A 25969-nucleotide genomic window follows, 5' to 3' on the forward strand; every position below is an offset into this window, starting at 1 on the left:
CTTTTAGTTTTTTTTATTTAAACTTTAAATATTGGTTACTAACACCTATGAATGAAATCAGAATCGTTTTAATACGCCGAAACAATGCATCGAAAAAACGATTGTGCCCGCCCCTAATTTCAATAACACTGCGCACAGTTGCAGTCTGGCTGCTAAATATGAGTGTCTGTTCTTATCACATTAGTCATTCAAGAGGAGATATTTCCATCTGACGCAGTTGGGAGACGGCTCTTACAATTTGAACTTCTACAAAGATGAGAAGATCTCCAAAGAGCCCAAAGGAACCATTTTCTTGGATTCCTGCATGGGCGTTGTTCAGGTAAGCATTCTAACACTCTGAGCTGGCAAACCAAAGTGACCCTGAACCGAGGCAGCGCGGGATGTGAGCAGTACCCCACTGAGTATTCAAACACAATTTTCCAGAAGTGAACGATTGTCACTACTGATGTATCATCCAGTTTGCAGGAAATCACTCCAAACAAACAGACCAAAGTTCAAACCCAATTGCTCAAACACTGTTGTGCTGCCACCGCACGTTTCTTTGCTTTTAATTTGTGTGTGGGAACCTGAGCAGAATCTGGATAAACGTTTACTCCATTTTGCTGCCGACTCTCAGCTGCTAAAACAAAGCGAACGCTGAAATCTGACATCCTTACAACCGTCGCCACACGCTCACATCTGAATGCGGAGGCCGAGACTCACTGTGCGTATTATCGTTTGTCATCTCAGAGACCGGGCCGGCTCTGACCCAGTTTGCTCTAATTGAATGTCTACTGGGCAACGCGTGATGATGGAAGGTCAGCTGTTGGGTCTGAGAAGGAGTGGGAGGGACTGCGCTTTCTTCAAATGATTTTGTTGCGTTTATAAATGCTGTCGGGGGCGGGCCGTGCATTTGGTAGCTGGGCCCTCATCGGAGCTTTAACAGACTTGATCCACCTCTTAATACTATCTTTATGTCCCATAGTCAACGATGAGCAAAGCCTCTGTAGCCTTTTCGACACGGCTTCAGTAACGTTGCCAACATGGCCGACAGTCGGCAAGCAGTGAGCGTGAACCTGCACATATTTAACTATGTGGCCGCAATGGCATTTGGAGTGACATCATGCCGAGGCTCCAACTGCTCTTGCGCTTTGTTAGAAAGCCAATAAAGTTGAATACGTATTTATATTAAACCACATCAAAAAACTGAATGCAGTGTTTAGAGTTCTAATAACACTGAGAAGTGGAGTCACAGCCGTCTACCTGCTGTAGCAGATCATTAAGTCAGTTTATGAAATCCCCGCTTTTTTTTTTTTTTTTTATCCTCCACTAAACACTCCTCCCTGTTTATTCGGCAAGGCTGCAGATAATATCCAACAACCCTCCCTTCTGCTATCACTGCCCCAATGTTATCATAACACGTTAGAAACGCTATTGGGAGTCCAAAACACGACAGCCCACTGAAGTCTGATAACAATTGCTTGTATTGTTGTCTATTTGATGTTGTGTGGTTGACAAGCTGCGGTCTCGTCAAGCTGTTTTAAATGATTCCGAATCCCGGCGGAGGCAGTGACGTCGCTCCCCCAGTGTTACCGGGGTGGAAAAACTCGTCTATTCTTAAACTGCCCTGCCCCATACGATTTCTGTGACAGCTTACATTCTGGGTGGTCCTTCTTTCCCAAAAGTGACTCATATGCTATATGGATGCTCCGTGCAGACTTTGTCAACCAGTTCAATCCGTGACGCGTTTGATTTAAAAACTCTTATTGTTTCTGTTGATTTTTTGTTGCTTGGCAGTAATGATGACGCGAGCAATAAAGTGAAGCAAGATGCTGTTTGATAAGGTCATGATCTACTCGAATCAAATGTTCTCTGGCAAAAACAACTTACGAATTATAAAGGCCATGGTCACATCTGGATATCTACTATGACATTATAAAAATAACCGAATTTGTTTCGAAAAGGTGCTAGAAAATGATATTTTTTTCGTACTGCCGTGCTCTAATCTGTCCTTCCTACAACCTAAATTGATATTTTGTCCGATCTCACACCATGCCGCAGAATAACAAGGTTCGGAGGTTTGCTTTCGAGCTGAAGATGCAGGATAAGAGCACCTACCTGCTGGCTGCAGACAGCGAAGGGGAGATGGAGGATTGGATCAACACGCTCAACAAGATCTTGCACAGCAGCTTTGAGATCGCCATGCAGGACAAGAGGAATGGAGACAGCCATGATGGTGGGTATACTCGTCGCATTTATACCGGTCCTCTTCCTGGTGTATAATGCCTAGAAAAGTATGTTGTTTTTTTTTTCTTTCTTTTTTTTTTCCATTTTCAATTGTAGACAAAAAGGGATTTAAAGGAGCATGTTTGCCATACCATACAAAACACACGTTTTCAGACCCTCTCTTACCCTAACGTTCAAACTAATTTGAAAAAAAATATAAAGTTCCTGGGATTGAACGGCTGGACTGTGAAAAGACGAATAAATATGTAAATGGCAGTGAATGAGTTAATAGTTTTAATAATTTAATTTTCATAGATTCAAAGCTTTTTAAAGTAATCCCCAAAACTGCCATCTACAAATTATGGCACAGTCTTAACACAACTAAACCACTTTTAAGGGCGGTTCTAGGAAAGTGGGACTAAAATATCTTCCACAAATTTGACATTCAGTGATTTTTTTTTTTTTTCTTTTGGTATTGTTCTTTCCTAGATGATGATCTTGGAAAGTCAGACAGTTCTTCTGGCAGTATGGACAGTTTTCAGGTACTGTAGCTCCTTTGTCAAGCACCTCACTGCAGGAATATGCTCACTTGAAATCGTATGAGGAGATCAATACTAACGTACACTATTGCTTATATTTCGCTTCAGGCATTAGTTTAGCTCTTAATCGGATCCTGCATATAACGCAGAACTCGTCATGTGCCTTTACTATTATCGCGGGAATTAAAACTGACTGCCGCATTTCAAGAAAGTGTATTAGATGGGCACCATTTGTGCTGGTGTGATGCCAAGTGGCAGAGAACGCGTTTAATAGTTTTAATTTTTGAATGCTAGTTGTTGGGAGCTCAGCTGGAAAACAGCTCTACAGTTAAAGATTTTTGCTGAGTTATAATCGTCTGCGCCACCTGAAACCTTAAAAAACGTAAATATCCCATTTCCAGATGTGGCCAAAAAATGTCCTAATGATTAAACCACCTGACAGAAAATCTCTGCAGTGAGGGTGTGCCTGTCGTCTAGAACCGCAGACACTTTGTCCATTTTAAATCAATCTTTTTTCCTCCTCACCTTTTTTAAATCAATCATTTTTCCTCCTCAGAGTGCAAGAGATATAGAGTCAAGGATGAGGAACGAGATGAGATTGAAGTTGTTCACCCTTGACCCCGACACTCAGGTAATTATGTCCGAATATTTTATATCCAAGTACTCCTTCCACCGTACAAATGCAACGTTTGTACATTGGGTTTCTTCTGTTCTCTCTTTAGAAACTGGATTTCTCAGGAATAGAACCAGATGTGAAGCAGTTTGAAGAGAAGTTTGGCAAGCGCGTGCTCATTAACTGCAACGACCTCTCATTTAATCTGCAAAGCTGTGTGGCTGAGAACGAGGAGGGACCAACAACAAACGTGAGTTTCTGTTCGCAGTAGACCATAAGCCCCAGAAATACGATTATCCGCATGACTACATACAAAGGACGGATGGAGGGTCTTTGCATACTGTTTTGCTGCCGAGAGACTAAAAATCATGAATTTAAAGCTGTATTTTTATTCGATCTGTAGGTGGAGCCATTCTACGTGACCCTGTCACTGTTCGACATCCAAAATGGAAGAAAGATTTCATCTGACTTCCACGTGGACCTCAACCACCCATCTGTCAGGGGCATGATGCCCAATTATGAGACTCAGTATATAAATGGGGGAGGGGACGTCATCCCTGAAGGGCCACGATTGATCCACGGAGTGCCTGAAACTGTCATGCGCTATCCCCGTCAGGTAAAAAAAGAAAAAAAAAAAAAAGTCTGAAAACATCGTTTGTTGTTGTTTAAGTTGACAAATTCATCAACTCTATTTGGCCCTTCACTAATTTGTCCTGGCAGGGAGTGTTCTCTGTAACATGCCCCCACCCTGATATCTTCCTGGTGGCTCGCATCGAGAAGGTGCTGCAGGGAGGAATCAATCACTGTGCCGAGCCTTACATGAAGAGTTCTGACTCCACCAAGGTGTGGACCATTATGGACTTGATCACATTTGTTGCACGTGATGCAAAAAAAAACAAACATTTTAAATGTTGGACAGCCCTGACCTTGGCTGATGTATTTTTAACAATTACTGTGTTCTTGTCTACTCCCCAGGTGGCTCAGAAAGTCCTGAAAAACGCCAAGCTGGCATGTAACCGCTTAGGCCAGTACAGGATGCCTTTTGCTTGGTCAGCCAGGTACTTTCTTTAACTTGAAACTTGATCATAATATGCATGAACACATTGTGGATGATTTGTTGAGTACGATACACACCCGGTTACAAATTTTTGTGTGTTCAAATTAGTGCTGTCAAGCGATGACATTTTTTTTTAACCAATTAATCGCAACATTTTCCATAATTGATCGCCATTAATCGCATTTTTCTACTACAATATTTTACAAAGCTTGGAACTTACTTGAGTAGAATCTTGGAATTAATGTGGAAAAATAAAAGTATATTGTGATTCAAAGACTCTTCTAATAGCTTTCTTTGATCCTTGAATATGATTATCTTCCTGTAAAATACAACAGTTGAGCAATACACCAAAGATGTACACCTAATATGGTATTTGAATTTGCCTTTTGAAAGTGTGCAAATTATTTTGGATTTCTCCAATGAGCCGTCGAGCAACTTTTTAAAGTAAAACTACGTAAAAGTCCGTCTTTCCGAGTGTGACTCTCCAAGTTTGGCCGCACAGTGAGCAGAGGTCAGCTGCAACACGAAGTAAATCAAACGGAGTTAACTGAGTTAATTTTTGTTAGTGCGTTATAAAAATTTTAATTAACCCCTATAGTTAATGCTTTAACTTTGACAGCCCTAGTTCAAATTTTAATGGATTCACACACACTGTATTGACAAATATTTGGGAGACCCTATTTTTTAAAATTATAACCCACCTCTGCCAGCGCTGACTTTAAATTGTCTTTGTTGCAGGCCACTGTTCAAAGACGCTGCCGGGACTCTTGACAAAAGTGCTCGCTTCTCGCCTTTGTACCGACAGGACAACAACAAGCTGTCCAATGACGACATGCTCAAGTTGCTGGCCGACTTCAGAAAGTTTGTATTAGCCTATTATAACAATTGTAGTTTTCGACATCTGTTGGAAAGCTTTCAGTTGACATCCAATATAAATTGTGTGCTCACGTCATTCAACCGTTAGCAGATGTATAACATTTTTTCCATTTCAGGCCAGAGAAGATGGCCAAGCTGCCTGTCATCCTCGGAAACCTTGACGTTACCATCGACAACGTAGCCCCTGATTTGACGAGTAAGGGCTCAAATGTCACTTCTTGCTCGAATCAGATGTGACTCATTTTACCTAGCGACTGTTTATGTGATTTCCCTGCAGATTGTGTCACCTCATCCTACATTCCTGTGAAGCAGTTTGATGTGAGCGAGAAGAGTCCCGTCTTCTTTGAGGTGGAGGAGTTTGTGCCATACATAGCCAAATGTTCCCAACCTTTCACCATCTACAACAATCACCTCTACGTCTACCCCAAGTTCTTGAAGTACGACGGCCAGAAGTCTTTTGCAAAGGTATCCCAAGAAGAGGATACTTGAGCGCCAACATTTTCAAAGCGGAAGTCATATTTTTTTCTAGAATATGTTCCCAGCAGGCCCACTTGTTGAAACGGGGCATTCTGATAAATATTGCGTTTGCGGAATAAGTGTTAATCCAACTCGTTTTTAGCCATCTCTGGGGGCGGCCATTTTGTCTGATGTCGACTGAAAATGACATCGCAACTGCTCGCGGCGACCGATCACGGCTGACCTGTTTTCTGAATCTGAGCCGTGATTGGTCGTTGTGAGGAGTTGTGATGTCATTTTCAGTCGACAGAAGACAAAATGGCCGCCCCCGGAGATGGCTAAAAACGAACGCATTTTGCCGCTTAACTTATATTCCACAAACGCAAAATTAATCAGCATGCCGTGTTTCAACTAGTGGGCCTGCTGGGAACATATTCTTGGAAAAAAATATGTTTGGGTTGACTTCCGCTTTTAAGTAGTACACGTTGTGACTTGTTGTGTCTGACCAAAGGCTCGAAACTTGGCTGTCTGCATTGAGTTCATGGACTCAGATGATGAAGATGCGTTACCAATTAAGGTGACTGAATCCGGATTTATTCACCAAGGGCAATCCCGCACATTACACGCTTCACCTACACATTGCGCTCATTCCACAGTGCATCTATGGGCGGCCGGGAGGACCTCTGTTTAGTAAAAGTGCCTTTGCTGCGGTATTGCATCACCAGCAGAACCCTGAGTTCTACGATGAGGTAATTACGACATAAATACAGTACGCTATAAGTCCAGTGGGTGCCAGAATGTTTGTGTTTATATCCCTCCCAGTTTAAGATTGAACTTCCAACCCAGCTCCATGAGAAACATCATCTGCTCTTCACTCTCTACCATGTCAGCTGTGAGAGCAACAGCAAGGCCAGCACGAAAAAGAGAGAGCAGGTCGAGACGCAAGGTAGCCAAATCCCGTCATGTCGACTCTTCAAAGTTGCCAGTGAAATTGCTGCGTTCTCGACATTCCGCATCCTTTCTCAGTGGGTTACGCCTGGCTTCCTCTGCTGAAAGACGGCCGTGTGATCATGAACGAGTGTCACATCCCCGTGGCGGCTAACCTGCCGGCTGGATATCTCAGCTGCCAGGAAGGTCCCAAGGTAACTGCTGAGGGGCCCGGGTCTTTAGTTGTCACACATACCTGCACAATCAAAGAAGACGACAAGAGCTGTGCCACTCAACACGACCGAGCTTTAAAATTGTGAATACTTTAGTCGTCAGTGGCGTAAAACTGCGTTCTTTGTTATATTGTAGTTTAGTTCTTACGAAGCTAATTTAAAGCGGAAGTCAACCCAAATATATTTTTTTTCAAGAATATGTTCCCAGCAGGCCCACGAGTTGGAACACGGCATTCCGATTAATTTTGTGTTTGTGGAATATAAGTTAAGTAGCAAAATGCACTCGTTTTCAGCCATCTGTGGGGGTGGCCATTTTGTCTTGTGTTGACTGAAAATGACACCACAACTGCTCACAACGACCGATCATGGCTGACCTGTTTTCTGAATCTGAGCCGTGATTGGTCGCTGTGAGCAGTTGTGATGTCATTTTCAGTCGACACAAGACAAAATGGCCGCCCCCACAGATGGCTAAAAACAAGTGTATTAACACTTATTCCACAAATGCAATATTTATCAGAATAACCCTTATGCGGTGTTTGTATTTTTGTTACTCAGCCAGTGTTGATGGGTCTGGTGGACCCGCTAGAGTTTTGGGTTTTCAAAACAACACAATCCAATAAATATCTGTTAAAATACTCACCAGATGTTTACTAACGCCCAACTGCAAGTCATATGAACAGCAAAAATTGTTAGTATTAGCCCTTTAATTTACGGCTACTCCTTTTTAAAAAAAAAAAAATGTAAAAAAGAAAAGAAAAAAAGAAAATCCCATAACAGTGTGTTATCACCATGAGCAGAAGGTTTCTGATATGCCTTGGGTCTTTAAAAAATTTTTTTTTTTTTTTTTTTTTTTTATAAAAACTGAACACGGCCCCCACAGACCCGCGAACACCGTACAAGGGTTAAGTCATTGTAAATACAGTACCATAAATTAGCAGTAAGGAGATATTTTTTTCACATTTTTATATACAGTTTTCTTTGGTCAAAAAATAAAAAGGAAAAAGAATTACAGCACATTTACCATTGTCTGAGTGGCAATCACAAATGAGCATTATGAATTTGTAAATGTGCATTTACACCACAGATTTTGTATTTGATCCTATTTCCTATTAAAAACAACATGAGACAATTATTAAACATGTATCTTATTTTACTTTTAGCATTCGGGTCCCGAAGTCAAATGGGTGGATGGAGGCAAGTCTTTATTTAAGGTGTCGACTCATCTTGTGTCCACCATTTACACTCAGGTTAGTGTGAGTCAAACAACGTGAATGATTACACTGACCTGAATTGAATACTGATTGCACCAATTGTACATTTGTCACCAGATACCTCACAGTTAACTGACAAAGCATCTTTGTCTTTCAGGATCAGCATTTGCACAATTTCTTTCATCACTGTCAGAGCATCGCGTCATCACCCAAGGCACCGGGAGGTGAACTGGTCAAATACCTGAAGGTTGGTTAGTGAGCGGTTTGAATAATGAATGGGCGTTGATATTGTCATTGTTTAAAATGTTAATTTGATGTTATAGTTACATGGCCTTTGCTCTACTTGTACGCAGACTCTGATTTGTCTCAACTTGATGATGTCTTGTGCCTGTAATGTTAAATAGACATACCCCCCCCCCCCCCTGTATCACCTTTCCATAATGCAATCGCAGACAAAACACACTTGACACGTGATGATTCATGACATCTCGGGGCACATAAAGACAAACGTTGACACTCATATTCACATCTATTGTTTTGGAAAATTTATGGGCCATTAGTTAATATTCTGGCCACTTTATTGCCAACTATTTGTTGACAGTTATCACACTTTATCCAGCTTGTTATGCTAACCAGTTAACTGCCGGTGACAGGGTAGTCATTTTGGTGCATACAGTACTCACACTTTGCACAGAGAAACTAAAAATATACCAGCTGACTGAGCTGACACCCTAAATTGCTAGCCAGCGCCACTGTGCCTCCTGACACCTCCAGCGGATCGACAGTATAGCTAATGGATGCTGCAATTATCGTCCTCAAAACATAATACCTCTTTGCGACTGTTTCATCAGAGTCTGCACGCCATGGAGAGTCACGTGATGATCAAATTCTTGCCCACCACGCTGAATCAGCTGTTTAGGGTGCTGACAAGTGCTAGCCAAGAAGATGTGGCGGTCAACGTCACCAGGCAAGTGCCTTCGGCGGAGGCCTCATGTGCAGAAGTTGTTCTTGGTCATACCCTCACACCTTTTCTTGTTGGTTTTGTAGAGTCATGATCCACATCGTAGCCCAGTGTCATGAGGAGGGATTGGAGCACTACCTGAGGTCATATGTGAAGGTTCAAAAACAACATTTTTTTTTGTTATTTTAATTTCCCTCACACTACCTACCTAGCTATCTCATCTAGCTACAGCTAGCTAGTAGCCATCTAGTTGGATAGCTAGCTAGCTAGTAGCCATCTAGTTGGATAGCTACCTAGTTGGTAGCCATCTAGTTGGATAGCTACCTAGCTAGTAGCCATCTAGTTGGATAGCTAGCTAGCTAGCTAGCCAACTATTTGTTTTTATGTGTTTCTTTTTTATATCTGTGTCTTTATCTAATCATCCATCCATCCTACACCGATTATCACAACTAATCATGTGTTTTCCTCCGGAGGCTTCCTCGTCATTATCAATGTGTTTTTCCAGTTTGTTTTCAAGACTGAGCCATACACGGCGTCCACCACCCGAACCGTGCACGAAGAGCTGGCTAAAGCCATGACTGCCATCCTGAAGCCTTCCACCGACTTCCTCACATGTAACAAGCTGCTCAAGGTGATATATTAGCGCTTTTTAAAGGAGATTTGCGTGACTGCAGTCCATAATTATATGGTCATCTTTTTTTTTTTTATCTTCCGTGCAGTACTCCTGGTATTTCTTTGAAGCCTTAGTCAAGTCCATGGCTCAGTATTTGGTTGAGAGTTGCAAAGTGAAGGTAAGTTTACCCACAAGGTTGGGATACAAGTTGACACAGAGGTCTACGTCTGCGTCACGACAGCTCATCTCCTTGTATTTTCCGTTTAGCAACATGTCAAGTCTTGTGGATAGCTACAACACCGCAAAGTAACAGCAAGTCTATTCAACACGTACTCAGTCCGCAGTTGAATTTGCCGCATTTGTTTGTAGCCCATAAAGCAAGCACATATGTGCGTTTGGTTTCCACAGTGCCTTCTTTTGACAACGGGAGATTTATTGAGAGCACAATGTTTCTCCATTTCAGGAGAGAGAAACCAATGATCACTGATATTTGTCTAATACAATAAGTACACTTTAGAGACAAAAGTAGTCAAACGCTTTATTGTCAACTGAAAAGGAAAAAGATAAAAATGCATTTTTTAAAAAAACGGAAAAAGTCTGACTCGCCAACATTCCGCTTGTGCCCGTCAGCTGTCTCGGAATCAGAGATTCTCAGCATCCTTCCATCACACTGTGGAGACTGTGGTCAACATGATGATGCCTCACATCACTCAGAAATACAAAGACAATCTGGACGCGGCCAGGAACGCCAACCACAGCCTGGCTGTCTTCATTAAGGTGTGCTCACGGGCGCATACGTTTTTAACTTGAGTTCCACACTTGTTCCCACAATTTTTACATCTCATTTGTAAATCTTGACAAAACCATTCACTACAGCGCTGCTTCAACCTGATGGACAGAGGTTTCGTGTTTAAACAAATCAACAATTACATCAACTGCTTTATGCCTGGAGATCCAAAGGTATGTTGTCTCATTGTTATTAATTAACATGCGAACACATTACAGTTAAGATTTGAATTGCCAATTCACTTACTTTGCATGTGCTGTTTATTGTTGTTTCCAATACAGACGCTGTTTGAGTTCAAGTTTGAGTTCCTGCGTGTTGTGTGCAACCACGAGCACTATGTTCCTTTGAACCTACCCATGCCTTTCGGGAAAGGGAGGATACTGAGATTTCAAGGTAAGTGAGTTACGATCACCATTGAAATTGGACTTGATGAATTTCCTGTGTGAAGCCAATTGAATATTTTGGGGGTTGTTGTTTGCATTTTCTGACTTTGCCTTCCTGTTTTTCCTTACTTCTTTTGTCATGTATCTTTATAATCTCTTTAAGATACAGTGGAGTCATACGATACTCCAGTAGGTAGGTGAAAGGTTTGCTGCTTGCATGCCAGGACACTTAAATCAGATCGGTCTGACTTGAGCCCAGAATGTCGCGGAATCCCGTTGAAAATCTGAATCCAATTTAGTCACGTGATTGGAAGTAGATAAATGACACAAGTCCCGTGTAAAATAACAAAAATGTTGTACAATCAGATGTAATGTGGTTTTCATCACCATTCCCAGAAAATCAAAACGCTACTTTTAAACGCAAACTTGTATGCAAATGATTGATTTAAACAGCTGTGTAAATGTTTTAGTTGTTGCCAATGCTATGAACAGATGATCCTTTTCAATCACAAACCTGTTTGTCTGCCGTAATCACTGTTAATCAAAAGCAGTCGCTCACGCTCACACCAGGAATTTTCCACACATGAATCTCCGCAATGTTTTTTCTTTGTAGTTTTTGTTACTGTAAAATTCAATTCGCTTGAAAATAATGTGATTCACCATATTACAGTTAATTAGAAATGCTTCATTTTGATGGACTGTCAATTCTGTATGTCAATGTATAATAACAAAATGCTTTTCTTTTGAATTGCATCTTAATATGTTAGTTATTTTTTTTGTGCGGCTACACGAGTAAAACAAAACAAAATATCGTAAATAGTTTTCATTCTGACAGTTATAAACCACTACAAACTACAATTATTGGATCCCTCGCTATTTTGTAGGTATATGTCCGTTTGAGCATTTCTTCAATTTCCTCAATATCCAGCTTTGGTCCATGTACTAGTAAGCTGTTTGTCCTCACTAGCAAGACAGTTTTGCACACTAGTCGAATGAACTGTCTTACTAGTACTTTCATGCATACACACTAGTACTACTAGAACTATCTTACTAGTGAGGAGAAAGACCGTATTAGTTCATGGACCTTAAAGAAGGGGAAGTCAACCGATATTATTTTCAAGAATATGTTCTATGCAAGCCCACTCGTTTTTAGCCATCTCCGGGGGCGGCCATTTTGTATTCTGTCGACTGATAATGACATCACAGTTGCTCAGGGCTGACCTGTTTTCTGAAGCTGAGCCATGATTGGTTGTTACCTGAGCCCTGAGTAGTGGTGATGTCATTTTCAGTCGACAGAAGTGACAAAATGGCCGCCCCCTGAGATGGCTAAAAACGAGTGGATTAACTCTCATTCCACAAACGCAATATGAATCAGAATGCTCTGTTTCAACTGGTGGGCTTGCTGGAAATATATTCTTGAAAAAAAATATGTTTGGTCTGATATGCCTTTTTAAAATGGATATCGAATAAATGCTATGACGTGTGTTTGAATATGAGGTTTTATTTTGTGGTTGCATACCCCCGACGCTTTTCGAATGTTTGTTCCTGATTTAATTGTGTCAGATTCAAATGAGATTAGAAATATTGTATTCCCACTGATTGCTTAGTGTTGTTTCCTGTGCCCTAATCTCCTCTGCCTGCACTTCCTCCCCCTCAGACCTCCAACTGGATTACTCGCTGACAGATGACTTTTGCAAGAACCACTTCCTGGTTGGGCTGCTTCTCCGGGAGGTCAACGCAGCCCTGCAGGAGTTCAGTGAGATTCGACAGCTAGCCATCCAGGTGCTGAAGAACCTGATGATGAAGCACACCTTCGATGACCGCTACACCTCCAAAGTAAGTGGCGCCGTGTTTCCCTCGGGGCTCGTTCGCTGATCCGCCTCGGCGCCCGGTTGTTGCTGCGGACTGCTGCTGAGTGATTCATGTGTTTGCCAGAGTCAGCAGGCGAGGTTGGCGACCCTCTACTTGCCTCTGTTTGGTTTGCTGCAAGAGAATGTCAACAGGCTGAATGTGAAGGAAGTGACCCCCTTCACCGTCAACCACTGCAACAGTGTAAGGGCGACACCCAATGGCCTCTTATGGACCTGCATGTAATTTGCAACAAAATCCTTACGCAACTCTTTGAGCTTTACTTTTAAAACCCTACAAAAAAAACAACAACAATCCTTTTTCTCTACCACTTATCGTCATTGGGGTCAAATTCATTCATTAGCCAATCACAGGGCCCACTCACATTCACATGCATGGATGGTTTAAAAGGTCTCTGGTGAGGGTAATTTGGCTTGTCGAGTGATTCTGCCGTTTGTGAAAATTAAAATCATCTTGTTTCTATCAGAATGGAAGAGAAGATTCCCTCCTCACCAACGCTTTGATGACGCCGCCCAGATCCAGCACTTTTTTGGACACCAGCTTGCACAAAGATGTTTTTGGAGCCATCTCTGGCACCGGTGAGCTAAGAAATGCAGACGGGGGAAACATAATAGCGGTTTTCATACAAATAAAAAGCAATCTCTTCCGAATAATAATCCCCCCTGTTTCTCATAGCCTCGCCTCACACGTCGTCTACACCCAACGTTAACTCTGTGCGCCACGCAGACTCACGAGGGTCTCTCATCAGCACCGACTCTGGCAACAGTCTTCCGGAGAGGAACACGGAAAAGGGCAATTCTTTAGATAAGGTATGATTCACTCTCTCCTGATGGGAGTAAAAACTGGCACTAATGATCCGCAATTTGCATTGATTCTGCTTGTTTGGTAGGGAGGATAGAATAGCATAGTAGATGACTGGCTGGTATCGGCTGTCGTGGTATTGGAGCTCTTTTTACAAGTACGGATGTACGGTATTGGCTAGCCGCAGAAAATCTCATCTTTGAGTTGAACACAAACAAACCTTTTGAGAAAACGTTCAAGCCGCCTGCGCCTAAAATCATCAAAGGTTTTTTGTAAAGTAGCGTTGCGCTGGTTGTGTGTGTCGCAGAGCCAGCCCGCCTCGTCACTGGGCAGCCTGCTCCGATGCGATAAACTAGAGCAGGCAGAGATCAAGAGCTTCCTCATGTGCTTCCTGCATGTGCTCAAAAGCATGTCCGAGGGTAAGATGCCATTGTTTTTTTGTTTTGTTTTTTCCCTCTCACCTGTTTCACCAAAACGAGACTAAATAGAGCTAACCGAATGTACACCCTGCAGATGCTTTGTTCACATACTGGAACAAAGCGACATCTGCTGAGCTGATGGACTTCTTCACGCTTGTCGAGTAAGACGTCTCAACATCCTCATTTTGACCTTAGGGTTCATGTTTTATTTTCATGGACTGATTTTCCTTTTTTTTTTTTTCCCCCCTCAGAGTGTGTCTCCATCAATTCAGATACATGGGAAAGAGATATATCGCAAGGTAATGTTGTTTAAGTCGTGGTGTAAAAATGACGTCTTTTAGAGAATTTTTTTTTTGTCAGTTTTAAAGCGGAAGTCAACCCAAACATATATATTTTTTTAAGGATATGTTCTATGCAGGCCCACTAGTTGGAACAAGGCATTCTAATAAATATGGCATGTTTGTAATAACAGTTAATCCACCCGTTTTTAGCCATCTCTAGGGGCGGCCATTTTGTCACTTCTGTCCACTGAAAATGACATCACAACTACCCAGGGCTCAGGTAGCGACCAATCACGGCTCAACTTTAGAAAACAGGCGAGCTGTGATTGGTCGTTCCCTGAGCCCTGGGTAGTTGTGATGTCATTTTCAGTGGACAGAAATGACAAAATGGCCGCCCCCTGAGATGCTAAAAACGGGTGGATTTTGCTGCTTAACTCATATTCCACAAACGCAATATTAATACGATTTTTTTCAACAAGTGGGCCTGCTCAAAACATATTCTTGGAAAAAAAATGTTTGTTTTGATTTCATATTGAAGCAACAATGGGGTTTCTAATGAACAACAATGGGGTTTCTAATGCTATTTTCGATTGCGCAGATGTCTAATGAGTGGAAATGTGTGAAATTCTTTAACTCCCAAGTTTTGATAGTAAATTAGAAATATAGTAGACCAGTCCTCCATTTCCATAACTAGTCTCATTAAATATTTGTTGTACTGTAATTTGATTTCGGGTGGCCTGGTGTAAACAGTGAATGATTTGAAATATTATTAACCAACAGCGATTGCATGCTCAATGTCTTTACCCGAAAATGGACCCAAACTACTTCGGGGCTCAGACCTCAACTACCAGGGGTCTTTAGGTGTTGCTCTCTTTCTGTCTCTCTAACTCCCCACCACTGTTTCTCTACTCACAATAATGCTGGCAAGTTTAACGCTGTGAAATAAAACCTGGCTCCTGCCCTCTCCTGCTTGGGTAAGCCATCTGTGTGGAATAGACTAATGCATGACTCCGCTCCTTTTTTTTTTTTTTTTCGTGAGGTTGCAGTGCTGTGATATGCCTGTCATGACAAAAATACATGGCTGCCTTCGATGGTTTGCTTCAATATTGCCACTTGATGGGATGTTTAGCTATTGCACGACGTCACTATTTAACTGCTACAACCGGGACGGTGTTACACTTGTTGTTTTCACAACTGTATAGACATACATCACAATTAAAATGGCTGTCATGGGATGGTTTTGGTGGGGCAGAATGTACAACAAGCACTATTATGAGCTAAAATGTTGAATAGGGATGTAACGATTAATCGAAAATCAATTTTAAATCGATTCGCCCCGATTAACCTATAATTCTATTCGATTAATCGAAAATTCGAGTTGGTTAAATTCATCTAGAAAATGATGTCTTGAAGTGTTTTTCACTCCAGATGCATAGCACATTTGGAATGTGTAGATCAAATTATGCTTTTGCGCCAAACATCATTACGTATTGCGTTTGTGGATGGCTGCAGAATCACACTAGTGCACAGAGACAAGCATGGTAACAATTTAAAAAAAAAATCGAATCAAAAATCGGGAACTGAAAATCGAATCGGGGCTTGAGTGAATTGTTACATCCCTAATATTGAGTCATAATGTTTTTTGGGGAATGACGAACTGGGCTTAGTTGCCACTGAATTTTATCATGCCCTAGCAAAGAAAGTAAGGTCCATTGAACCCACTATTGACGTCATGTTCATTTCCAATAACATCTGACCACAAATGTTTGAAGTCACCGCACCTAATGATTTTGAGTTTATTTCTATCAAAGAACATAAAGAATTCCATATGCTCCTCTGACTTCCGAGTGGTTTTCACAAGTCATCCTAACCTGCTCCGCTAACTCTGGTCCGCTCTAGAGTCTGGTCGACTCATCAATCTCTGTCCTGTTTCCTCATTAGGAACCAGGACGGGGCAGGTCACGTAGCGCATGAGCGGAAGTCTCAGACTCTGCCTGTGTCCCGTAACAGGGCGGGAATGATGCATGCCCGCTTACAGCAGCTCAGCAGCCTGGATAACTCATACACTTTTAACCACAGTAAGTGCTCCATACTCTACTTGTCGATGTGCATCTTAAAACCACACATAAAAAGCCCTGCCTTCTTGTGCTTTCTTCATCATCATCATCATCATCATCTAATTAAAAACCCAGTCTGCCATCAGAAATAAAATGACTTTTTTTTTTTTTTTTTTTTTTTTTTTTAAGACTGAGTTAGCTTTTTCTGCCTGTAAAGCTTTGTGACAAGTCTCTTACAAAAGTTTCTTTGTGCTTTCAGTGTAAAAAAGATTTCAAGTATTCTTGGAATATCTGTAGAGCATGGTAAGAACGTATCAGGGTGGCAGGCAGTTCCCAAACAGTCATTGCCTCTGTAGAGCCCGACCGATTAATAGGACGACTATAGCGTATCACCGATTAATCGACATCAGTCAATATGTAATGGACGTTTAAACTTTTGCGCTCTTCATGTGTGCCTGTGCTGCACTCTGCCTCTTCCCCTCACACACATACAGACCAGCAAAGTGCAGAACACTTCTCCCCAACTAAGTCAGTGGGTCACGTCGGGCTCATCAAGGAGATCATTGTATTTATTTATTTATTTTTAAATAACGTTGTGTTAATTGCATCTTTGTTAATTCCCATGTCCACCATTATTTAACATAGACTATTATGCAGCTTACATTTTACAGTCCTTCTGTCGACAGTGTTACTAATTAACAATCCTCATTTTAATTCAGTCGTGTTCCACCTTTTTGCCTCGAAGAATATTTTAGGTATTATACTAATGTGTATGTACAGTATGTTCTGTGTAAACAAACGATCTTGTTTAATATTTTGGCTCACATATCGGAGATAGTTTTTTTTAGGCCATTAAAATGTCCAAATCGGTCGGGCTTGACACTACATTGGTTGAATTTCAGTATTTCACGGAGTTCAGCCTCATCTGCTTTTTTTTTCTATTTCCTTGACATTCAAACTTGCCAAATATTGACTATTATTCCAATTCATACAAAGGTATTAATTCTTCTTCAGCTAGTTAATTGACTGCAAAAATTTAAGTGACATTTACGGAGGAAAGTGTCATTTTGTTTTCATCTCATCTTTTGTTTAAACAGAAAGTAAATGTTTGCAATATGTTCTATGCGCCTTCACAAGTCTAAACATGGCATTCTGATGAATATTTTGTTTGTGGAAAATGAGTTAAGTGGCAAAATCCACCCACTTTTAGCCATCTCACGGGGCGGCCATTTTGTCCAAACATTTGACAAAACATTTGACAAAATGGCCGCCCCCTGAGATGGACAAAAACGGGCGGATTTTACTGCTTACCTCACTAACCAGAATGCCGTGTTTTGACTCGTGGGGCTACATAGAACATATTCTTGTCAAGAACATTTTCTGGTTTGACTTCCCATTAACTTTATTTGACTTTATTATATCCTCTCTTGGTAATGCTACACTGAATATGAAATGAAATGTGAACATACTACAGCCATCTGTTCTCTTTAGCTTACAGTCACACGGATGCAGACACGTTAAATCACTCTCTGCTGGAGGCCAACATCGCCACTGAAGTGTGCCTCACCGTCCTGGACACACTCAGTATCTTTATCATGGGTTTCAAGGTAAAAATCTATGACCTCTCCATAGTGCATTATGTCACTCTCTAGGGGTGGGAATCTATTGGTACCTCACGATTCGATCCGATTCCGATTCTGAGGCTCACGATTCGATTCCATTCCGATTCAGAGGCTTATGATTCGATTCGATTCCGATTCCGATGCATCCCTCCATTGGCTTACATTTTAAAGTCTGTGTAAAACACTGGTACCTTTTTTAAAACAAAAAACTCAAGGACGCGCCAGGATTTATATTTTACACTTCGATTTGGCTCCGCTCGTATGAGGTTTCGCTTGTTCCGCCATCTTGTCACGTGTTAGCTTAGCTTAGCGCAGACGTCTGACGTACAAGCGCACGTAATCGCTTGCGCATGCTTTTATTTTATTTTTTTTAACTTTGATTATCGATTATTAATACCTATGAATCGCCGAACGATGCATCGAAAAAAACGATTATCGTTCCCACCCCTATTACTCTCCAAGTGAAATCGTCTCTCTTCACTCTTATTCTAGACCCAACTGTGCGCCGATCACGGTCACAGTCCACTGATGAAGAAAGTTTTTGAAGTCCACCTCTGTTTCCTGCGAATCAATCAGTCAGAAACTGCCCTCAAACAGGTCTTCACCTCACTGCGGACGTTCATCTACAAGGTGGAGATGAGGATTTTTTTACCATCATCTTATCCGAGGCCTGTCATTGCCGCTCACGCCGCTTCTGTCTTTTCAGTTTCCCAGCACGTTTTTTGAAGGCCGCGCTGACATGTGCGCCGCATTTTGCTACGAGATCTTAAAGTGTTGCAACTCCAAACTGAGCTCCATTCGCAGCGACGCCGCCCATCTGCTCTACTTTCTCATGAAGAGCAACTTTGACTACACGGGGCGCAAGTCTTTTGTCAGGACACACTTGCAGGTGGGATCATCTTCGACCGAGAATATGGATGGAATGCGGAATCTGGATGCATTTTATGGCATAGTTAAAAAAAAAAAAAAAAACACTGAATTTTGCTTCCATGCTTTCCCAACATTTATTGAGTCAAGGTGGAAAAACAAAACATGCTTTCGTTTTCATTTTTAGGTGGTGATTGCTGTAAGTCAGTTGATAGCTGACGTTATTGGTATTGGAAGTACTCGCTTCCAACACTCTCTGTCCATAATCAACAACTGTGCCAACAGTGACAGAACAATCAAGGTCAGGATTTTTTTTTCTCAGCTATACTTAAAGCGGAAGTCAACGCAAACATTTTTTTTCAAGAATATGTTCAATGCAAGCCCACTAGTTGAAACGAGGCATTTTGATAAATATTGCGTTTGTGGAATAAGGGTTAATCCACTCGTTTTTAGCCATCTCTGGGGGCGGCCATTTTGTCTTTGGTCGACTGAAAATGACATCACAACAGCTCACAACGACCAATCACGGCTCAGATTGAGAAAACAGCTCAGCCGTGATTGGCAGTTGTGATGTCATTTTCAATCGACAGAAGACAAAATGGCCGCCTCCAGAGATGGCTAAAAACGAGTGCATTTTGCTACTTAATTTATATTCCACAAACGCAAAATTAATCCGAATGCCGTGTTTCAACTAGCGGGCCTGCTGGGAACATATTCTTGAGAAAAATATGTTTGGGTTGACTTCCGCTTTAAGTCATTGAGGAATAATGTCACTATAACACACACCATAAAAAAAATTAAAAAAAATCTCCCAAAACAGAACACAGCTTTCCCTTCCGACGTGAAGGACCTGACCAAGCGTATCCGAACAGTGCTGATGGCCACCGCTCAGATGAAAGAGCACGAGAGAGACCCTGAAATGCTGGTGGACCTCCAGTACAGCCTGGCCAAGTCTTACACCAGCACACCAGAACTCAGGAAAACCTGGCTGGACAGCATGGCTCGAATCCATGTCAAAAATGGAGATTTGTCTGAGGTCTGTGTTTAAAAAGACGATAATACAAATTTTAGGATGGCGCATCTGCCCGTTGGTTAGCACGTCTGCTTCACATTTCTGTTATGTAATGTCGTATTTATACAAAAAAATATATACTTGGACCGCTTTCTCAACGTAAAATCGAGAGATAATTTAAATGCCTGAGTCCACTGTTGTCATTACCTTGCAGGCGGCCATGTGCTACGTTCATGTGGCAGCGCTGGTGGCAGAATACTTGCGGAGAAAAGGTACTCTGTATTCAGAGGCTCACCTGTCCCACTCGAGCGACTTTGACTTGAAATGAATATCTTTTTCTGCAGGCATGTTCAAACAAGGATGCTCCGCGTTCGAAGTCGTGACGCCAAACGTTGACGAGGAGGCGGCCATGATGGAGGATGTCGGCATGCAGGACGTCCACTTCAATGAAGTTAGCGTTCCACTCCCATGACTGTTTACGTCACTCTAAATGCTATCAAGAGTTCACTACATGCATGTGAAATCCATTTTATTCACGTTTCTCAAAAACAAATGTATTGATTGAATTATTAATTAGGAAGTAGCACATAGGGCGGTAAGCATGTCTGCTTCGCAGTTTTGACGTTTTTTGATGTTGTTTTTCTGGCGGTACACAATTCTTCATTTTCATGCTAAAATGAACTATCATATCAAAACTATAATTTTTTTTTTTTCTATCAGGACGTACTTATGGAGCTTTTGGAGGAATGCGCCGATGGCCTGTGGAAAGCCGAGCGTTACGAGCTCATCTCGGACATCTACAAGTTGATCATCCCCATTTATGAGAAGCGGAGGGACTTTGAGGTACGCAGACTTTCATTATGGCGCGAAGAAAGATTGTAGCTGTTTGATTCCGTTACATTTCTGATTCCCTGCACAGAAACTGGCCCACCTGTACGACACGTTGCATCGAGCGTACAGTAAAGTCACGGAGGTGATGCACACAGGCAAGAGGCTATTGGGCACCTACTTCAGAGTAGCCTTCTTTGGCCAGGTTGGTTAAACACTCAGTTTTATATTCTGGAAATGTTTTACGCATCATGTTTTGTTGGTGTTGTTTTGATTTTTAAAGGGGGAAGTCAACCCCCAATTTTTTTTTTACAAGAATATGTTCTATGCAGCCCCACTAGTCAAAACATGGCCGATCTGATTAATATTGGGGTTTTTTTTTCCATCTCGGGGGCGGCCATTTTGACACTTTCTGTCGACTGACATCACAGTGTCTCAGGGCTCAGGTGACGACCAATCACAGCTCACGTGTTTTCTGAAGCTGAGCTATGGTTGGTCGTTATCTGAGCCCTGAGCAACTGTGATGTTGTTTTCAGTCGACAGAAGTGACAAAATGGCCGCCCCGTGAGAGGGATAAAAACGGGCGGATTTTTCTATTTAAAGTCAACACAAACATATTTTTTTCAAGAATATGTTCTATGCAAGCCCACTAGTTGAAACGAGGCTTTCTGATAAATACTGCGTTTGTGGAGTAAGAGTTAATCCACCTGTTTTTAGCCATCTCTGGGGGCGGCCATTTTGTCACTTCTGTCGACTGAAAAATGACATCACAACTTCTCAGGTAACGACCCATCACGGCTGACCAGTTTTCTGAAGCCGAGCCGCGATTGGTCGTTAACTGAGCCCTGAGCAGTTGTCAGTCGACAGAAGTGACAAAATGGCCGCCCCCTGAGATGGTTAAAAACGGGTGGATTTTGTTGCTTAACTCATATTCCACAAACGCAACATTAATCAGAATGCCATGTTTAGATTAGTGAAGGTGAATAGAACATCTTGCAAATAATTTTGGGAGGTTGTTAAAAAAAAAAAATAAAAAAAAATGTAAATCCCCCAGTTTGAAGTTGAATGTTCCAATGTGACCTGAGGGATTTTTTTTTACCTAATGCATTCTAACACCATTTTCTGTCTTTTTGCTCTCTTTTAAGGCAGCGGTAAGTTGCGCACTTGCACCTTGCTAGCGTCACCGAGCTACCCGCGCGCGGTGGTGCGGGCGCTATTCTCCATTGCGCTTTTATCGAAGCGTTTCCTGCCACAGTTGACTGTTACAGTCCTCATTGCGGCTTCTGCATTTGTTGCATGGCAGCTTCTACATGCATTTCATATCATTTGTCATACAAATGAATGATTTCTGGGTGCGTTTCCTCCCACCTGCCACTGGCACAGTGTAATGAATACTTTGACTTTCTCCTCGCCGCACCGCTATAGCATTACCAGTTTACTGTTTCAGAGGCTGAGGTAAACGAGTGTGATAGTCAACATTGTCGGACTGCAGTGCGGTTTTAAAGTGTGTCCCTCTCCTTGCTTCTTACGTACAGTCGATGCCGCGCCGCGTCAGCGTCATCTCAATTACCACGGGAAACATTTTAAATAGCAGGGTTCCGCGCTGAAATGGGTCAAAAGTAGGCCTTTGGTGTTGATGGTGCGTACGGCCGTGACAGCGAGCTCGCGCTTTTTCTCCTCCTGTGTCTGGGTTTGAATGGGTTCTGTGGACTTATTTTATAGGTTTCCAGCATGTGTTTTGTATCTCATTAGGGTTTCTTTGAGGATGAAGACGGGAAGGAATATATCTACAAAGAACCCAAATTCACGCCGTTGTCCGAGATATCTCAGAGGCTCCTCAAGTTGTACTCTGACAAGTTTGGCCAAGAGAATGTGAAGATGATTCAGGACTCCGGAAAGGTATTTAATGCTTGTGTTTTAGAGCCTAAAATTACGGTTCGATAGTCCCTGACGTGCGATCAAATTAGTTAAGAGAAAGCAATGTTGCACTTTAATTTGCACCTACAGGTCTTCAGTGAACCTAACATGCATGTTTTTCGCAGAGCTGGGAATTTTACTAAAAATCGAGTGTTCGTTATTCATCATCCATCCGCAGCGTGGGTACCTTTACGTCGTCCGTCAGTCGTCTTTTTTTCCCGGGGAAAAAATAGTACCCGTCTATCTATTGGCCGGTCCGCCTCTAATTTGTAAATGGCCGTCCGTCGGCGAATCCGATTAAATTTTAACTCACAATTTTTCAATATTTTGCGGGTATTTATGTGCAAAACAATTCAATCATTAAAGTGGTAGTCAACTCAAACATATTTTTTTCAAGAATATGTTCCCAGCAGGCCCACTAGTTGACATTCTGATTAATTTTGCGTTTGCGGAATATAAATTCAGCAGCCAAATGCACTCGTTTTTAGCTATCTCCGGGGGTGGCCATTTTGTCTTTTGTCGACTGAAAATGACATCACAACTGCTCACAACGACTAATCACAGCTGACCTGTTTTCTGAATCTGAGCCGTGATTGGTCGTCGTGAGCAATTGTAATGTCATTTTCAGTCGACAGAAGACAAAATGGCCGCCCCCAGAGATGGCTAAAAACGAGTGGATTAACACTTATTCCATAAACACAATATTTATCAGAATGCCCTGTTTCAACCAGTAGCATTTTTATTTTTTTATTTTACTGCATTTTAGCACAGTGGTGTATTCAAACTGCCTAAGGTTTTTGTGGCTGGCAATAAAAATAAGGATACTTTCTCCCCGCAACCCCAAAAACCTCTTTCTATTATACACCACTGTATTTTGGTCCTCATGGTGGTAATTGGAGAGCCGAGTATTTTCTCAAGGATGTACTTGATGTAAAAAGTTTGCTGCTCTACGCTGTACTATATACTATGCTATAACATTATAGCGTACTAACATGATAGTTCTCGCTTTCGTCCAAATTAAATCAAGTACAATGACGCCAATGAAGGACCTCAGTCAAAATCAATTATTTTTCATTTCAATTTGTCCATCCATTCACAATTGTTTTTTTTTTAAAGAGCTTATCCATTTTAGGAAACTAGAACCCAGGGCCTATCCCCGCTGGCATAGGTTGAGAGTTAGAAAACAGCTTGAACTCAGAAGTCAATTCAAGTCGTTCCAGTTATCAGAAATAGTGCCCTCAAAAACACAAGTGGTTGACCGTTGCGTGTAGTGGAACGCTGACTAGACACTCATCGGTGGCAATTGTTGTCCTCTCCAGATCAACCCCAAAGACCTGGATTCCAAGTATGCGTACATACAAGTGACACACGTGACGCCTGACCTGGAGGACAAGGAACTGGCGGACAGGAAGACGGATTTTGAAAAAAGCCACAACATCCGCCGCTTTGTGTTTGAGATGCCTTTCACCGTGTCGGGCAAAAAGCAAGGCGGGGTGGAGGAGCAGTGCAAACGCAGAACTATTCTAACCAGTAAGTGACCCCCAACCACAAGTACTGTAATACTTTGCATTTTGTTATTATGTCGGTTACTTTTCATTCGAAGTACCTTTTTGTACTTCATGCTGCACTTTCATTGTTACCTTCCTTCATTACAAGACTCAGTTGTCACATGGCGCTCGCACATGCGCGAACGATCTTGATTAGATCCTTAACGTGTCAACTTGGTTCCCCAAGGACTTTTCCGAGGCCGCAATCGCACTTCTATATTGCTTTATGGCGCAACAAATCCAAAAGTTCAAGCGCAGATTCTTATCTTTACTGTTAGTCACTGTTGGGAAGGCGGTTCGTCTGCCACCTCTCACGTTCTGACCCCCTCCCCCCCCCCACCCCCTCCCTCCCTACAGCCACACACCGTTTCCCCTACGTGAAGAAACGTATCCCCGTGATGTACCAGCAACACAAAGACCTCAGCCCCATCGAGGTGGCCATCGACGAGATGAACAAGAAGGTGGCTGAGATAAATCAGCTGTGCTCCTCCAGCGAGGTGGACATGATTCGGCTGCAGCTCAAACTGCAGGGAAGCATCAGCGTCCAGGTTAGGACATCAAGCACTCAGAGGCCAGCAAAACCTCCGCCGAGGCGTAAACATTTGGCACTTGGGTCTGAAATGGGATTTTCTATATAGAACTTGGAAAGTTGCCAAATGCACAGTAAGGAAGGCAACGCAGCTTTTTTTATAAAAGTGAATTTGATATGCGAGTTGAACTCAATGTGCTTCACATAATTAAAAATACAAAATTGAAAAGCATTTAAAAACTAATTGAAGACATTAAAGTGGAAATCAACCCAGACATATTTTTTTCAGGAATATGGTCCCAACATGCCCACTAGTTGAACCACGGCATTCTGATTAATATTGCGTTTGTGGAATATGAGTTAAGCAGCAAAATCCAGCCATTTTTAGCCATCTCATAGGGCGGCCATTTTGTCATTTCTGTCGACTGAAAATGACATCTCAACTACTCAGGGCTCAGGTAACGGCCAATCACACCTCCCCTGTTTTCTAAAGCTGAGCCGTGATTGGTTATTACTTGACCCCTGGGTAGTTGTGATGTCATTTTCAGTCGACAGAAGTGACAAAATGGCCGCCCTCTGAGATGGCTAAAAATGAGTCGATTAACTGTTATTCCACAAATGCAATATTTATCAGAATGCCTTGTTTAAACTAGTGGGCTTGCATAGAACATATTCTTGAAAAAAATAAGTTTGGGTTGACTTCCACTTTAACTCATTCACTGCCAGATATTTTTAGACAATCTTTTAACCTAACGTTTGAAAAAATATAAATAAATTCCTGGGTCTGAATGGCTGGGCTGTGAAAAGACAAGTAAATTTGTCAATGGCAGTGAATGAGTTGAAAAAGATGTACAGAAATAAAAAATAGAAATTATTAAAAGAACATACTACGACCTTAATCATAGGTATGGTGGGCGGGGAGGGGGCGTAGTATGTAACTTGCATTTAAAAGCATTTTCACCTACGGCAGACATCACTTTTGTTAGCAGCTTATTCCTTTGGGTGCAGCGTAACAGCTACATGCTGCTTCACCATGTTTACTCTGAACTCTGGGCTCCACCAGTTGACCCGAGTCTGTCCTCAGAGCCCTACTGGGTTCATATTCAATTAGCAGAACTGCGATCGTTGAAAACCTGCAATAGATGGACCATAGAATATATGCCTAAATATAATGTAATGTAAATGTTTGCAAGTGTCATCTTTGTCTTATGCTATAAAGAGTCGTCCGGTTTTTTTTTGTTTTTTGTTATTCAATGATAGCCTACAAAAAATCTGAAAGAAGTCAAAATTAGCATTGGCTAGGACTTTACAAATGATGACAATTAGACCATTTTGGAAGCGTTCTTAAATTGAGTTGGC

The 25969-nt window shown here is 41.9% G+C and overlaps 1 protein-coding gene across 5 annotated transcripts in view; it reads left to right on the top strand.

The window, feature by feature from the left end:
* LOC147136571 (dedicator of cytokinesis protein 9) overlaps positions 1-25969 on the top strand; it is a 74802-nt gene that overhangs the window by 45878 nt on the left and 2955 nt on the right. For 3 of the 5 annotated variants that reach the window (XM_086051818.1, XM_086051815.1, XM_086051817.1), the window contains exons 7-50: positions 185-319; positions 2041-2215; positions 2695-2747; positions 3301-3375; positions 3467-3607; positions 3761-3973; positions 4078-4200; positions 4333-4415; positions 5153-5275; positions 5407-5486; positions 5568-5755; positions 6258-6323; positions 6403-6495; positions 6569-6692; positions 6773-6888; positions 8067-8153; positions 8275-8364; positions 8969-9084; positions 9165-9234; positions 9584-9709; positions 9798-9869; positions 10322-10468; positions 10568-10651; positions 10760-10871; positions 12519-12697; positions 12797-12913; positions 13197-13308; positions 13406-13539; positions 13839-13950; positions 14045-14111; positions 14202-14249; positions 16173-16309; positions 17780-17895; positions 18403-18540; positions 18617-18799; positions 18965-19078; positions 19598-19813; positions 20004-20061; positions 20134-20240; positions 20510-20632; positions 20709-20822; positions 22370-22516; positions 23854-24064; positions 24439-24629. In XM_086051818.1, the coding sequence (XP_085907944.1) occupies positions 185-319; positions 2041-2215; positions 2695-2747; positions 3301-3375; positions 3467-3607; positions 3761-3973; positions 4078-4200; positions 4333-4415; positions 5153-5275; positions 5407-5486; positions 5568-5755; positions 6258-6323; positions 6403-6495; positions 6569-6692; positions 6773-6888; positions 8067-8153; positions 8275-8364; positions 8969-9084; positions 9165-9234; positions 9584-9709; positions 9798-9869; positions 10322-10468; positions 10568-10651; positions 10760-10871; positions 12519-12697; positions 12797-12913; positions 13197-13308; positions 13406-13539; positions 13839-13950; positions 14045-14111; positions 14202-14249; positions 16173-16309; positions 17780-17895; positions 18403-18540; positions 18617-18799; positions 18965-19078; positions 19598-19813; positions 20004-20061; positions 20134-20240; positions 20510-20632; positions 20709-20822; positions 22370-22516; positions 23854-24064; positions 24439-24629 (5316 nt within the window). The remainder of the gene's footprint in view (positions 1-184; positions 320-2040; positions 2216-2694; positions 2748-3300; positions 3376-3466; positions 3608-3760; positions 3974-4077; positions 4201-4332; positions 4416-5152; positions 5276-5406; positions 5487-5567; positions 5756-6257; positions 6324-6402; positions 6496-6568; positions 6693-6772; positions 6889-8066; positions 8154-8274; positions 8365-8968; positions 9085-9164; positions 9235-9583; positions 9710-9797; positions 9870-10321; positions 10469-10567; positions 10652-10759; positions 10872-12518; positions 12698-12796; positions 12914-13196; positions 13309-13405; positions 13540-13838; positions 13951-14044; positions 14112-14201; positions 14250-16172; positions 16310-17779; positions 17896-18402; positions 18541-18616; positions 18800-18964; positions 19079-19597; positions 19814-20003; positions 20062-20133; positions 20241-20509; positions 20633-20708; positions 20823-22369; positions 22517-23853; positions 24065-24438; positions 24630-25969) is intronic. The other 2 variants (XM_086051819.1, XM_086051816.1) reach the window with 1 other exon arrangement.

The sequence above is a fragment of the Filicampus tigris genome, chromosome 14, assembly GCF_054856515.1.
Source record: "Filicampus tigris isolate MCC_2025a chromosome 14, RoL_Ftig_1.0, whole genome shotgun sequence".
NCBI lineage: Eukaryota > Metazoa > Chordata > Actinopteri > Syngnathiformes > Syngnathidae > Filicampus > Filicampus tigris.